At 43.6% G+C, this 16,219-nt stretch overlaps 1 protein-coding gene across 1 annotated transcript in view; it reads right to left on the bottom strand.

The window, feature by feature from the left end:
- vps13d (vacuolar protein sorting 13 homolog D) overlaps positions 1-16,219 on the bottom strand; it is a gene marked incomplete at its 5' end in the record, with an annotated part of 162,147 nt that overhangs the window by 56,944 nt on the left and 88,984 nt on the right. The window contains 8 exons of the mRNA XM_083657137.1: positions 379-570; positions 3,086-3,333; positions 3,801-4,017; positions 5,767-5,917; positions 8,094-8,141; positions 8,273-8,408; positions 9,501-9,653; positions 12,107-12,209. Coding sequence (XP_083513263.1) covers positions 379-570; positions 3,086-3,333; positions 3,801-4,017; positions 5,767-5,917; positions 8,094-8,141; positions 8,273-8,408; positions 9,501-9,653; positions 12,107-12,209 — 1,248 coding nt within the window. The remainder of the gene's footprint in view (positions 1-378; positions 571-3,085; positions 3,334-3,800; positions 4,018-5,766; positions 5,918-8,093; positions 8,142-8,272; positions 8,409-9,500; positions 9,654-12,106; positions 12,210-16,219) is intronic.

Here is a 16,219-nt window from a genome sequence, read left to right as displayed (position 1 = left end):
CACAGACACGGAAAGTTCTGCCTGTATGGATGCCCGACCAAGCCGGAGGTAACACTGGGCTCGAACCTGCGACCCGTGTGTTGTTAGGCACAATCTACCGCTGCACTACGGCCCTGACCTGTATTCCTGTCAGGGTGGAAAAACCGCAAAAACAGCATTTAGGTCATGAGACACTAAAACTCTTCATTGAAACCCAGGATGAGGATGAGGATGATGATGATGATAATTGCTGCTAAACATGACCACATTTCTAAACTTTTTGTGAACTTATTTATTTATTACTTATATATTATTTTTACAATAAAAGGCCAATACCAGCCTCATACAGTATGTGGAAAATGGAAGAATAGTATGAGTCTAGATTTCAGAAGAACTTACCGGTCTTGTTGATGAGCCAGTAGGGGGCAGAGATGAGGATCTTGAGCGCCCCCTGTGCTCGCAGGATGATGCGGATGGTGAGGCAGAGCAGGCGCTTGTTGGAGTCGTACAGCCTCATGCGGACCACGTAGTTCTGAGTCCCAGGAGGAATCAGCAGCTCTTTGCACACAGGGAAGTTCTCCAGCATGACTCCTGAAGGAGCCAAGAGTCACAACAAAGACGATGGCTGGATTCCAATAGTCAAAAAACACCTGCGAACTCCTGTTTATAAGTTAAGTTAAGACGTTATCCTTTATTTATCCCCATGGGGAAATTCATCCTCTGCATTTGACCCATCCTCTACTAGGAACCTTCCTAGAACTAGGAGCAAATAAAGAATAAATAGCCTGGTAAACCAGCCGGTCACGTGAACTCACATTTCATTTCGTTCTACCAGACCGTCTGGCATCAAGCTTTCACCCAGTGAAGTTGGGCGGGTGTACTTGCTTTGACAGACAACTCCTTCAGCCAATCAGCATTGGATCCAGTCAAATCCAAATCCACTCGGGAGAATGGCAAAAATATATTTTCCGCCGATGTTACGGCCTTGGTCAGAGCCTGGTCTTGGGTTTGGTCTGTGTGTTGCATTCTCTCACCTCTGTCTCTATTCCAGACACGCCCCCCCCCCTCTGATTGACTGATTACTTTGAGGAGCCCTCACCTGGAGCTGGTTCCAATCAAACCAGCATAAGAAGCCAGGGAGACTCCAGTGCTGGGCCTTCTGCCACTTCGACAGCCAGCACTTGCTCCGTGTGCACACTTGAGACTGCAGCTCTTTGTTGTTAGCTGTTAGCTCATCTGCTGTCTCTTCTTTTTTTGCTCTCAGCTTGATGTTGATCATTATCTTGATTGGCCTTTTCCTGTTAATGCCTGTGCTCTTAGAGGCCTGTTGATAGACCGGGTATTGACACTGTAGCTGGTTTTCTGGCCTATTCCCACTAGCTACTGTTGCTGTATTTCTTGACCCTGGGTTCGATTCCAGTTTTGTTTTCTTTTTGTTTTGTTAAATACTAACTCAGGAAGTCCTGTAGGGGTGTGCTGCCCTTTATTTTCATCCCCCCTCTTCTCCTGTTTTTTTGTAGGCTAGAATTGTGTTTTTGTTTGAGTGTAGTTTGCTTTATTTTCCATGTAAATTTGTTGGGCTTTTGGCCACCCTGAAGCTACTGGCTTCCTGTGATTTAAATCTCTTGTTTAAAATAAATCCTTGTTTGATCATTTTCAACTCAGTTAATCTCTTTTTGTTCCTAGACCTTTTTATGTTACACCTGTTTGCCCTAGACTTTATCATGGTCGTAACAGCCGAGAAACTCTGCTGTTGCGGCAATACTCCTGTACTTGTTTAATTGTTGTTATTGAGTCTATTTCTGCAATATGTGCACTTTATGGCTGTTTAACACATTCACTGCCAACAGTTTTTCCAATACAGTAGGTAGCTTCTGCCAAGGGTTTTTTTGAGGATTCTGGCTCATCTTTCAAGAGCCGAGGATTATTTTCTGCTAGGACTTTGTGAACACAAAATATCTCAAAAGAACTAATAGAATGTGTGCTTTCTCTGTCTAAAAGAGTTAGTTTTTATCATGTTATGTTATGTAGGCATTAGCAGTTGAATACAGCATGGTTTCAGCGTCTGAGAAGGAAAGCTGAGATAAATGCCTTTTTGTGAAATTCGATAGAACAGGCAGAACAGTCACTTTAACCATTTATTTTTGGCATCAGTGAGACATCAGACATCTAAACAATAGTTCTGAACAGTAATTTCCTCCAAAATAACAGCACCCCCACCCCCCTCTCCTTCAAACTCCTCCCTCCGTGGGCGTGTCTCTGGTGGCTGCAGCGTGTGTCACAGGCGAGTCTCTGCTGCCTGTCTGTGCTGCCTGGCTGCTGGCGGCCGCTCGTCGGGCGAGTCTGGATCGGGCTCGGTTCGGTTGTGAGCTGGGATGAAGCTGCGTGCGATTCTGGCCTTTCTGCTTCGTGTTTCAAAGTGTGTTGCACCCAGAGTCTATTTTTGGAATCCCCCACCGTTGTGCGCCAGCTCCCAGCGCGAAAGCGTTTTCGCCAAACCATTTTCATGATAATGGTTTCCTCATGCTTTTTCCTGCTGTTTTTGCTCGGCTTTCTGCTCGTCTGGAGAGCACTGTCGCCACTTAGTGGGTCGGTAAAATAGGTTATACACATTCAATAGCTCCCATATTTTTATAGGATATGTAAAAGGGTTTGATCCACGTCCCACCGTCAATTTTTTTTTTTTTTTTTTTTGACGAGTCAACTCGTCGACGGCAGTCAACCGTTGTTGTTTTTTTGACGAGTTAACTCGTCGACGGCAGTAAACGTGTTAAACTCGACGAATGTTGACGTTACTGCTCGAGGCGGACAGGCATGGAAGCAGCCATTACTGTTTTGCCAGGGGCATTCCTGATTGGCTGGTTACGATGTCAACTACGAGGCTGGTCGCTGATTGGCTAGGGCGCTTTGCAATTTCTACAAACACCCTCTCAGGGCTTGAGGCCAGACATTTCTGGTTATCAGACCCTCTGGCTTCAAGCCAGACTACCAAGACTGTGGTAGAACGAAATTAAATGTGAGTTCTTGTGACCGACTGGTTCACTAGGCTAGTTCATATTGCCCATGGCACACCAATCAAACAATAAGTCTAAAAGCAGGCTCTGACCTAGCTCCATGTTCTGGGAGGTATCGGCAGCGTGCAGCACAGCTTCTTTGCCCGGCTTCAGAGAGCCTTTGATGGAGGTTCCTTTGAGGTAGTAGCTGATGTCGCAGGGCAGCAGGTTGCCCAGCACCATGGTGGGCAGCAGGTAGATGGTGTGACCTGGCTGGCGGTAGATCTGCTGGGCACTGTCTGAGAGCCTCTTGGCAGGCTGCTGGTCCGGGTAGTTCTCCTTTTTGATGACCACACAAAACCTGAGAAGATACAGAGGAAGGCATCCAGGGGGCGCCAAGGAGAGGGAGGGAGAGGCAGGGCAGGAGAGAGGGAGGCAAAACAAATTGATTGCATATGACTAGAGCTGCAACGATTAATCGATTAGTCAATCGACAGAAAATTAATCTATGATTTTAATTCAATTCAGGGGTCTGCGATCAATATGAGACGATATCACATTGCCCATTTAACACAATCAGCACAACAGCTACAAAATGTAATACCTCATTAGAAGACTTTTTAATACTTTTTAAAGGCCTTAATTTTCCCTAAACTGATTTATTAAATGTAATACTTTTCAAGATCAGATAGCATGGCATAGCATAAGAATGAAATAAATGAGTAAAAAATAAATATCAGTTGGTACTCTATATTGGCAAGTACCAAAATCCAAGTACTGGTACTTTCTGTCTAAAAAAAGTGGTATGGGTGCATCCCTACTCTTTACCTAAAGTTGCGTTTGAGGTGGTGGTCAAAGTCTGCAGACTGGCACTCCCTCTTGCTGCTGTGGATCTCCCCGGGCCTCTCCACGCTGGTCCAGTGGACAGGGACCTTACAGAAGAACAAGCCCAGGCCCTTGGGCCGCGCCTGCAGCCGCCACGACGTCAGGTGGAGGGGCACCGCCAAGGCCTGGCCAGGCAGGAGAGGGGGCAGCACCACTGGCTCTGTGGACACATAGGACACTCTTAGATCATCCTTCTCCCCCTCCCCCCAGAAAAAAGGGTTTATTTTACAGTGTTTCCCCTAGAAAAATGTTTCAGGCCTGGAGGGATTTCGAAACGTACCCCGACCACAACGGTGGGGGCCCTCGCTGGCGACGCTAAACTTTTAGCTAACCTGTTCGCATCTATGTTCGCAATGGCATCCCAAGTATCACCATACTATTATGGGATGCGATGCGAACAGTTGTATTATGGGATGTGCGTTATGCTCCTAAAAGCAAAATGCTTATTGTTTTGAATGATTTGGCATCTTCTATAACTGTCAACACCAGTATTGTTGTATTGTAATAATATACCATAAAGTTTTTTGGGGAAATCTAAAATAAATAAATAAATTTGCATTTTCTTTTTTGGCACTGCTTTACGCAGTCACAAGGGGGTCCACCACTGGTAATTTCTCACGTCAACAGTGTTGCATATTTGTCTTGTGACTATAAGCAAACAAGTACAAGTTGTGGGTTGGTTAAAGCAACTTAAAGGGATAGTTGTGATTTTTGGAACCCTAGCCCTATATGCCACATAACAATGATGATGATGATTGGTAGCTCCCTTTCTCAGCACAATCCATGCTGTTCCTCATACTAGCTCCAGAGAGTTAGCCACAAACCAATCTGGGAACCCAGAGTCTATTTTTCCAATAAAAATATGCCGTGCTCCGATGTTTACAGTCTAAATAGCAACTTGCGCTGTGACTTTAGAGTAATTTTCCACTGTTGTTGAAAGACGAGTTGACGTCTTCTATGCAGTTTTAACGTTATTAGTGAATAGCAGAAACGGACGCTGAAAAGGAAGTGACGGTGGAAGGAGAGGTCTGTCTGTCTGTCTGTCTGTCTGTCTCTGTCTGTCTGTCTCTGTCTGTCTGTGTGTCTGTCTGTCTGTGTCTGTCTGTCTGTGTGTCTGTCTGTCTGTCTGTGTCTGTCTGTCTGTCTCTGTCTGTCTGTCTCTGTCTGTCTGTCTGTCTGTCTGTCTGTCTGTCTCTGTCTGTCTGTCTCTGTCTGTCTGTCTGTCTGTCTGTCTGTCTGTCTCTGTCTGTCTGTCTCTGTCTGTCTGTGTGTCTGTCTGTCTGTCTGTCTGTCTCTGTCTGTCTGTCTCTGTCTGTCTGTCTGTCTGTCTGTCTGTCTCTGTCTGTCTGTCTCTGTCTGTCTGTGTGTCTGTCTGTCTCTGTCTTGTCTGTGTGTCTGTCTGTCTGTGTCTGTCTGTCAGTCAGCAGGATCTCTCAAAAAGTTATTAACAGATTTGCACAAGACTTGGCAGAAAGATTTGTAATGGGCCAATTTAGGAATTATTAATTTTCTGTGGCCACTGGCCAAAAGGGGGCATGGTAATGGGTGTGTCCCATCAATAAAAGGTGCCTAACTTCCAGATGGATTCACGTAACACCACAGAAGCTTGTAGGAAGGCATGGTGGAAGTGGAAGTGGGTTCTGGGTTAGGGTTAAGTGGGCACTGAGGGCTCTCTAGTTAATGTTGTAATGCCTCCATTTCCTTTCATACGTTTCATGTTCTAGTTCTGAAGTTCTCACATGCAGAAGTTTATGTGATCCTCATTTTGCTCTATTATTTCAATTCCATTTATATTTCCAGGTTCCTAGAACTATTTTCTGCTGCAACAACCAAATGATCTCAACTTCATGAGTACATTGACATAAAAGAAGAGAAAATGGAAGCAGATCAGATGGGAGCTGTATCTTACTGTCTGGAGCGGAGGGGCTGTCTAGCCGGACCTCCATCGGGATTTCCAGCCGGTTCTTGACCATGAGGGCGGAGCGGACGGTGATGACCTTCCTGGCGCTGCCTTCCATGGTGATGGAGAAGACCACTCTGACCGGGGGCAGAGCGGAGAACTGAGGGGCCCAAAGCAAACACACCATCAGGACTTGTGGCTTTTGTGTGAGCTTGATGCATGTTGCATAAATTATTTTGTTTTAACCCATTGATACCTGATGCAGCATTTGCGTGTATATCCCTCATTTGTGTGTGTATCCCTTTAAGACCGCGAACCACGTCACGCGGTTCGCGGTCTTAAAGGGATACACACACAAATGCTGCATCAGGTATCAATGGGTTAAAGTTTGCTTGTTCTTACAGATTTTTCTCCCATTTCCCCCCCAATTGTTCGTGGCCAATTCGCCCTGGTATTCCCGGGGGGTTGCTGCACCCCCTCTGCTGATCTGAGTTGTAGACTAGCACAAATAAAAAAAATAAAAACATGCTTCCTCCGATACATGTGCAGCCGCGAGCCGCTTCTTTGTGGCCACGTAAGATTACTAATTGTGTAGGACGATGGTGAAACTTTAGTACCGTTCAAACACCTAGATACATGTAAGCCTACAACTAAAAGATGTGGTTGCTCGGTAACAGAAGAGAGGGCTAAAGTTATCAGCATTCCCTAGTGATGTTGTGCCTTCATAATAATAAACAGCAAGATATAGCTGGGTAGCAGGAACAACATACGTTATAAACTATCATGTACGTAAACAATAGCCTCAGCGTGGGAAAAAGTCTCCTCCGCTCTGCGTGTTTTGTACGTTTCCACTGGGTGTGCTGCCCGCACACAGGCATTTAGAGAGGCTACTCTATAGACCAAATCACCGTGACGTCACCATGTAAACAAATTTACTTCCGGGTACCACTTGGGGAAGGCGGCAGGTTTAAATGTGCGTGTTGTCAAATAAATGCTGTCAAACCCTCTCGTTGTTTTCGGCCGACTACTTTCAATTTAAATGGTTAAACGGTTGGTAAACATGCTTGTCCGACGTATCTAGCCTTTCTTCTGTGTTTGTTTTATGTAGTGTTAGCTAGCTAATAACGTTTGTTTGTCTGTCAAACTCGCTGTTTTTTTGCAGACTCGTTAACGTTACAGACAGAGCTACCGACGCCATGTTAATTTAATTTAGCGTCAAGTCTACTCTGGTCTGGTCCAACAGGTAAATTAGCTAGTCTGGTCTCCACTAACGTTAGTGAAAGTGTTGTTATGAATGATATTAAACAACAACACAACACGGACGAACCATTTTTGTCTTCTTTGTCTGTTTTTGTCTTCAACACGTCAGTTTGTGCCGTTCACCGCCATTATAATGTGTGGACCCAGGGGTACCCGGAAGTAAATGTAAACATCCCGCTGATTTGGTCTATAGAAAGAGCCACTATTCTCACTGATGCTCTAATTTGCTGGAGGTGATACAGAGGCATCAGCATTACATTTAGACAGTTTCATAACCAGCTCAAAGTTCCTCGTAGCTGCTTTCACACATTCTGACCCAAATTGTTAGCAGCGTCGGCTCATAATGTTTCCACCTTGTGACTCTTGTGTTTATGTCTGTGGACAGAGTTTCATCAGCCCGATAGCGTCACTCACAACCACACAAGATGTAGTCAGGAAACATTACAGGTGTGTAGCTGACAGGAATAAAGGCAGAGTTGAAAGATTACCGTTATGCAAGCAAGGAGACCCCCCCTCCACCCCCCAATTTTGCGAGGCCGATAGCGTCTGTGCAAGATGCAGTGAGGAAACTTGACGCCCCCTCGGCCCACATTCGTTTTGAGTTGCAGGCTGGTGTGATCCCATCCCAAGATGGTCTCTCGTTCTTTCCATAGAGACACTGCGTAACGCGTCATCATTCAGAAACCACGCCCAAGACGGGGGAAAACACAAACTCCTGTCCAATCCTGGCGTTCTCCTATGTCGCGTGCATGGTTGCGTGTTGCACCAAAAGATCGTATATACAGAAGATGAACACTCCAACTTACTTCTTGACAGCTAGATCCACATTTTTCTTCTCGCCAATTCTCAATGGCTTCCTTGTTTTGCTCGGGAGTACAACAAAACTTTAACTGGCGATTTTTTACATTTGTTGTCTGCGCAGCCCCACCACACAACAGCTTTTAGCTATGTTTAATTCAAGGAAAATGACGCTGGTGTGTGGAAATGATGGGCGTGGCCTATTACATGCAGTGTTTCTATGCTTGTGATCACTGATCACAAGCACTGATCTAGAAACAGGACTTTGCCAGACTTACATAGACATGTGGGTGAATGATGTTGGTCCTGCTGATAGGGCTGCCAACCTGCACAAGGGGGAAATAGAACAAAAGTATTTTTTTATATCAAACCTGAGAGCCAACCGACTGAGAACTACAAACATGGCAGACATGCAGAGCAGGCTGCTGCTCTTAGCATTGTTGCACGAGGAGCTCACAGTGTTGGAAGGGTTGTTGCGGTCTGGAGCGGCGTAACGGAAGAAGACGCCCACTTTGTCTACGGACACCGGCTTCACCGGCTCCCAGCCGCCCACCCTCACCAGCAGCTGGTGCAACTTCAACTCATGAGTGTGTCTACAGAGAGGGAACAGTCAGTCACATCATCACAACGTGCCAACTTACAGCACGCACGTACAACAGTGTTGGGCAAGTTACTTTCAAAATGTAATATACCGGTACTACATATGACTACCGTAGTTACTTTCATTTGAATGTAATAAGTTACTTTACAATATTACTGTCTGTGTAGAGTAACTTGTTACTTATTACACTACTTTTGCATTACTTTCACCAAAATAACAGCAGTAGCAGAATGACATCGGCGCCCCGTCGAACCATGCCGAAAAATAATTTTAACCGTCTTGAAGTCAGTGTAAACCATCCAAAATAAATAAATCTAAATGTTATCTTTTTCCTTTGTTATCGTCATATATAGTGGTTATTTGCATAAGAACACACAATTTGATTAGGAAATGATTGTATCTTTGTGTTACTTGACAAAGTAACTGGTATAATATTACTGAAATCCTATTTGTAATAATTTATATTACGGAAGTTACTGCTAAAAGTAATATATTACATGTAATATGTTACTTCTGTAATGAGTTACCCCCGACACTGATGTACAACTACTAGTCACACTTCTGAGTCTGACTTTAAACTGACTTTTACAGTGTTGCATTATGTTTCGCATTGTGCGCACAAGTTAAAGCACTAATAACTGTGATTATGAATATTTGTTGAGGGCAACACAATGTAGGTTAATGTATTCACTCCACATGCATTCAGTAGAGGGATGCAGTACACCTTTAATGGACCACAGTGCAACATGGCTCAATCAGTACATGTGCCGTCACCTGACAGTGAGGAGTTTCACCGGCAGGACGTAGCACATGGGAGGATCACGCTATTCCACTAAGTTCCCCTCCGCCCGAACCGGCCCCCCGACTGACCAGAGGAGGCGCTAGTGCAGCAACCAGGACTCATACCCCACCGGCTTCCCACAAGCAGACACGGCCAATTGTGTCTGTAGGAACGCCTGACCAAGCCGGAAGTACCGCTGCCGGGAATTGAACCCGGGTCTCCGCGGTGGCAGGACAGTGCTTTATTACCTCTACACTACCCAGACGCCGTTAGCAGACATGTTAATGTTAGGCAAAGCTGCACCTGTGGCGAAGTTTCTCCCGGGCCTCAAACTCAAAGGGGATTTCCTCCCCAGGCAGCACCTCTCTCCACTGGCTGACGTTGTGGGTGTCATCTGTTCCTGTGCCATGGACGTCAGAGATGGAGTCAGCACTGCTGCTATGGGACAGCGCCACCCTGCAGGAAACATTGCATTAGATGGGGCTGCAGGGACATAGGATTTCCATGATGCAGAAAAATTGGATGGAATCATGGAATTTGGTGGTAAAAATGGAATCAACTATACTATATATATCCTAACCCCTGAATTAAAACTAAAATGGAAAAAACAGAATTAAGCTCTTCACTAGATTTAATCTAAATTTGAAATGCTCTTAACATCTTCACATGCCATGTAGTCCCATAAGCGGAGGAAGAAGTTAGAACATAAGAAGAGCTTTAATTCCAAATTTGAAAGGACGTGTGACTTTATGAAAAATGGTTGCCTTCTGCACTAGGAGGTTCACAGACTAGTCAACTATCAAAACCACTAGTCGACACTGCGCATCATAGTCCACTAATCATTCATCTGTGGATTTAGGAATAAACAATATAAATAAATTAACTTAATTAACACGTTCACTGCCAACGACGTGTTAACACGTTTTCAGAATCCAGCTGTTGACTGTCAACGACGTGTTAACACGTCAAAAAAATCGATATTTTTTTTTTGACGGTGGGATGTGCATCTAACCCTTTTACATCTCTTATATAAGTATTGGACGTGTACAACGTGTACAACCCATTCCACCGACCCACTAAGTGGCGACAAGGAAGGAGGAAGGCAAGCAAAAAGCAGTGTGACGAAGCCATTCTCATGAAAATGGATTGGCGAAAACGCTTTCGTTTTCACGCTGATTGCTGGCAGTGCGGGATTGCAAATTTGCATAATAGATCACGGATGGAACACACTTTGAAACACGCAGCATAAATATGACCAGAATCGCAAAAGCTTGATCAAAGCTCTCAACCAAAACTCCAAGAAGCGAGCGAGTCCAACCAGACTTCCTCAAAGAGCGGCCGCTCAGACAGGCACAGCCGCACAGCAGCTGCAAAGCAGTGAGACTGGTGACAAGCTTGTGACACGGCCGCTGGCTGCAGCCAAGAGGAACGCCCACGGAGGGAGGAGTTGGAAGCAGAGGGGAGTTTCCTGCTGTTATGGAGGAAATTACTGTTCAAAACTATTGTTTAGGTCTTACTGATGCCAAAAATGAATGGTTAAAGTGACTGTTCTATCGAATTTCACAAAAAGCCGTTTATCTCTGAATTATTTTTCTGACGCTGAAACCATGCTGTATTCAACTGCTAATGCTTACATAACTACTAACTCTACAAACTAACTCTTTTAGACAGAGAAAGCACACATTCTATTAGTTGTTTTGAGATATTGTGTGTTCACAAAATCTTAGCAGAAAAGAATCCTCGGCTCTTGTAAAATGAGCCAGAATCCTCAAAAAAAAAACTGGCAGAACCTACCTACAGCATTGAAAAAAGGGCTGGCAGTCAATGTGTTAACATAGATTTGTTTGAACAGTAATTTTCTACATGATGCCATGTTAAATCAATGGAACTGAAGGTATTTATAGAGGGAAAGACTCTCATCTATGTTGTTACTACAGTCAAACAGTCGCTATCTCCAGCTCAGCTCGGGGTTTCATGGCTGATTTGTAAACAGCCTCTCAGAACCAATCAGGATTTCACATACCCCCAGGTTGGTCCCGCCTACATTAGTTAAACCTTTAGTGGCTGTTTTTGAGACCTTTGTGAGCAGGGTGGGAATTTCGTCTTTTTAGGGGCGTGGCCATCTGGCCTTCAGCGTCGCATATTTTGTTAGCGCACAAGGTCACGTGTCAGGGCACAAAGGTCATTGCTCTATTGACATCGTGAAGAGCCATTTTTCTGAAATGTGTGTTAAAATGATTCAATGACACATCCTTTACATAGGACAGCTACATCAAACTGAGACCACTGATGCTTTTAAAGCAACTGACGGTAGCAGGCTGGTAGCAGGGCACTGTCAAGGTGACCTTAGGGATCTCAGGGCATCACGGCCAGAGGGAGGAGCATGTAATTCCCACCCTGTTTGTGACCAGAACTCGTGATTTTTCATGGGTGAAAAAACTGATATATTCCCTGTGACTTGTCGACTACTCTTTGGGAGTAGTCGATAATAACTACTAAAAAGCAGTAGTCGTGAATGCCCTATTCTGCACTAGCTTGCACACAAATGTTCAAATAAATGCCAACAGGTGACTGATGCAAATTCCTCAAAACAATAAAAATGAAATATCTCCAGCAGAAATGTTATGTCCAGGTACTGTAGCAGCAGAAATGTTATGTCCAGGTACTGTAGCAGCAGAAATGTTATGTCCAGGTACTGTAGCAGCAGAAATGTTATGTCCAGGTACTGTAGCAGCAGAAATGTTATGTCCAGGTACTGTAGCAGCAGAAATGTTATGTCCAGGTACTGTAGCAGCAGAAATGTTATGTCCAGGTACTGTAGCAGCAGAAATGTTATGTCCAGGTACTGTAGCAGCAGAAATGTTATGTCCAGGTACTGTAGCAGCAGAAATGGTGATGGGTACACTTACCTTGTGGGGGTGGTAGTCAGCGTGGCAAACAGCATGGTACATCCCGTGTGGTTGCGCAGGGCGTATGGCACGAAGGGCTGCCTCCTCTTGGACAGCTTGACATCTGCTGGAGGTGAACATGGGCAAAGTCACCGAAATCTGGTCAAATTCCAAATCAAAGAATTCATGACTTGTTGCAATGTTGATTACAAACTATAAACAGTGATGTGCTTGCGTTTTTTCTTGGATTCCAAGAAATTCACGCTAACATGACATGAGCACCCTGGAAAAACTTCACTTCCAAAAAGGCAACTTTTCTGGAATTGAGAAAACTGCTATATAAAAAAAACAATGGCAATTTGGAGATCAAATATATTTTTCCAGGTCAATAACATGCTGCCTTATACTACACTTACCTCCAGTGAAATGTGTGAGTCTTTGAATTGTTGCATATTCAGTGAATAGATTGTCATGTCCAAATAATGTACAATTTGCATAGTATTTCAAATGCTATTGAACAAAACACACAAATGTTATGTGTTAAAGGAAGTCAATGACTTTTTGACATATTAACTTTTTACTTTTACCTCCCATACCATATGAACCATTCTACAAACAACAACAACAAAAACAAAAACAAAATAATAATAATAATGATAATAATGGTGACACTTTCTATGAAGGTCATGTCTATAATGCATTATGAGCACATTCATAAGACATTATAATGGATTTATAAGATGTTTATAAAGTGTTATAAGTAGTGGACATAATGTATTATACTAAACAATACGCTACAGCATGACTGTGAACTTTAAGTAAAGTGACAGAAGTTATATTATAAAGCACTTGTATTATACTCTATAACACAGTTATGAGGACTTATGAGCAGTATTTGCTGGCTGCAAGTAAATTGTAAAAAAAAAAAAAAAAGACTTGTCACTTTGGAATGGAGGTATAAAGCATTACGAATGCTGAACTCATAATACATTATGCCCATCACGCATAATTATAAACATGTATAAAGATATTTATAAAGCCCTATAGATGCATTATAATGTCTATAAATGGGCTCATAATGCGTTATAGATGTGACCTTCATAGACAGTTTTACATTGCCTTATTACATTACACTAGAAAGTAAACACTAGGGGGCGGAGTTAGTAAGAAAAACACCAGACAGGCGCACACACACACACACACACACACACACACACACACACACACACACACACACACACAGGGGTGGATGGATGGGGTGGGGGCTGACAGAAGGCAGTGGAGAAGAGATGGGTCTTGGATTGAGAAACTGTGAGGGAGTCTGAGTCTCTGATGTCTTGGAGGAGGGAGTTCCAGAATAGAGCGCTGCACGGGCCTCAAATCTAGGCCCTAGGCCGGCCTGGGCCCTACATGTTCGGGCCCAAGCCCGATGTGAGCCCTATGGCTTGCCAGAATTTTAGGCCCGTGCCCGGCCCCGGCCCTACCCCCCCTCCCCCTGAAACGTATGTGTTTGATCAATTTCGATGAGCCTAAGCCTATCAGATCAACACTATACAAAAAACTACATTAAAACACTTTGAACACTGCAATGTGTCAGTTAAACATTAAAAAACTAAACTAAACTAAAAACAGGCAGGCCTGGCCCCAGCTATAGCCAGTGATGTGAAAATCGGCCCTAGGGTCGGGTCAAGCCTCGGGCCCCCTCAGGCTCAGGCCAGAATGCAGGGCTCTATTCCAGAACCTGGGCGCTGCCCTGGAGAAGGCTCTGCAAAGACAGACTGGTAGCAGTTTGCCCTCTGTGTCCAGTATTAATTTATGTCACTATGCGAACAGTTTAGAACACAGTACAAGTCAAGTTTACTGGATCAGTAGTGTAGTCAAGTCACTATATGTCGAGTCTGAGTGGAGTCTCAAGTCCCCAGTGTTTGAGTCCAAGCCACCAAAGAAGAGTCGAGTGCCCATTACCGGAGTCTGAGCTACTGAGTTACTGAACATGAGCGGGAATCCACATGTAGGTGGAACACACGTGCCTGCCCTTGCACAAACTTAATATGCATTGCAATCAATAACTTATGTCAAATTATTAGGGACTGTTACCAAAAAAAAAAAAAATCTTTACCAATTAACAAGTCCGAGTCCAAATACATTATAGCACAAAAATATTGGACATAATAAAGACAGTAACTCAACAAAACAACGTGCATTCCTTTATATTCTATAGGAATCTAAATCTAAAAAAAGTGATTGAAAACAGACCGTAATAAAACACTATGGACAATATCAAATGCTGCACAGGCTGCGCACAACCCAAAACATAATTATTGCTATAATAATATGGTGAATTAGCTGAGTTTTATTATAAGTGAATTTTAGACTCACACATCAAGGCAAGTGGCCATGCCGTGAAAACAAATGAGAATGATGAACCATGCTCTTATGACACGTTTGCCTTCGATAAGACAAAATACTAAAAAATAAAGACACTCAAAGGGGTCTTTGGAAACAGAAGTTGAAAAAGGTGGAAAGATGGGAAATGCTAGCACAAGCTTGACATCTAAACAGAACTTCAGATATCAGATGTTTATGTTGTTTGTCCATGTGGGATGAGTTTTTTTTTACTGATTGTTACAGCATGAAATGCAGAGAAACGTCTGTGCAAACTAAAAAGTACTATCTTATCTTAACAAGCTTTTAAAAACTACAGTCATCGGCAGTCAAACCTGCAACACAACTGAAGATTTAATAAAACAAAGTCCCGTCTCCGTGCGGTAGAATTATGTGACATTAGTTTTGGCATCACCAACACATTTTTCGGGAGCTGATTATTATGCTGATTCAGTTGTGCAGCAGATTCAAACAAACTGTAGCATAAAGAACCAGACAGGCCTCCTGCTGTGTTGCCTTCAATTCCTTTACATTCCAGTTTGAAGAATTCTTTCAAACGGCATTTCTTAAATCTATGGGTCAGAATCAGGGAAATCTGCGCTTTTTTTTTTTTCACCACTGTTTCTTAAGCTAAGAGCGCAGAGTTGTCACCTATTCATCTTTCTATTCATTCACTGTGATTTTTGAAAATCAAGCTGTGGTGCAAAGAAGCCCTTAAAATGAGCACAGTGCAAGTAAATAGTGCAAGTAAATAGCATCAGCAATTACAAGAGTACGTTGCATGCTGGGGATTGAGACTAATCCACCTAGACTGGCACCCATAGACTGTCTAAAAATATGGACAGAGTCAGCGTGACCCATTGGTTTTTGGACTTCTGTTTTGAAGGCTAGAGTATGGGAGTGTGGCCGTCGCCATCTTGGGGGTTCTTGCGCAGCTCGCACGAGACCAGGGGTTTCCCCAAGCCGCAGCTCCGCCTGCTATTGGTCCACGATTGGCAAACTGTCACTGGACAGGCCACCTGTCAATCACCCCCAAAACATAGTTTGTTCCATCGTCTATTGTATGCTAGTCTGACTGGCTTGAAGAAGCCTGGTGGACTTAGCTCTCCCATTGGTGCCGAGTCGACCATTTCAGTCGGTGCCAGATGGAAATCCCAATCCGCTCCCTGCAAGCTCTGCAATCCGCTCTGACTGACCGGCTGCAACCATATATGGATTTCCTTTCCACTCCCTCCGTGTCAAATCTGTGGATCTCAAATGCCTCTGCTGCTGCGCGTGTCGAATCTGCCAATCTCAAATGCCTGCGCCACTTTGAAACAATAACAACCAGTGGTGTAGTGGTCCCTGGAGAAATGGGTAGACTGTAATTTACGGCCCCCCCTGGCCGCTTTTTGATATATATATATATATATATATATATATATATATATATATATATATATATATATATATATATATATATACTTAACTATACTTACTAGTTTAAACTACTTTTGCTGGGCAGTCATTATTGGTGTCTGCAAAGACAAACTTTTGATTGAATTATAGGCTACATTGTAACAATGAAAACAATTAGGCTACCATAACCTGAACATTACTGAATTTAGTTCATTGATACACAAATTTTAAACCAACTCACTAAGTCAATTTGAACCCAAGTAGCTGCCAAAATAATGGAAGCATTGAAAATAGTGGGTCCTGAGGCTACACCAGTTGACAACCACTGATCTAGGAGATTGTATAATGTAT

Source organism: Poromitra crassiceps (assembly GCF_964638095.1).
Source record: "Poromitra crassiceps genome assembly, chromosome: 20".
NCBI classification, from domain to species: Eukaryota; Metazoa; Chordata; class Actinopteri; order Beryciformes; family Melamphaidae; genus Poromitra; species Poromitra crassiceps.
Note: the sequence above shows the minus strand (reverse complement) of the source record. Positions and strands in the feature narration are given on the sequence as shown.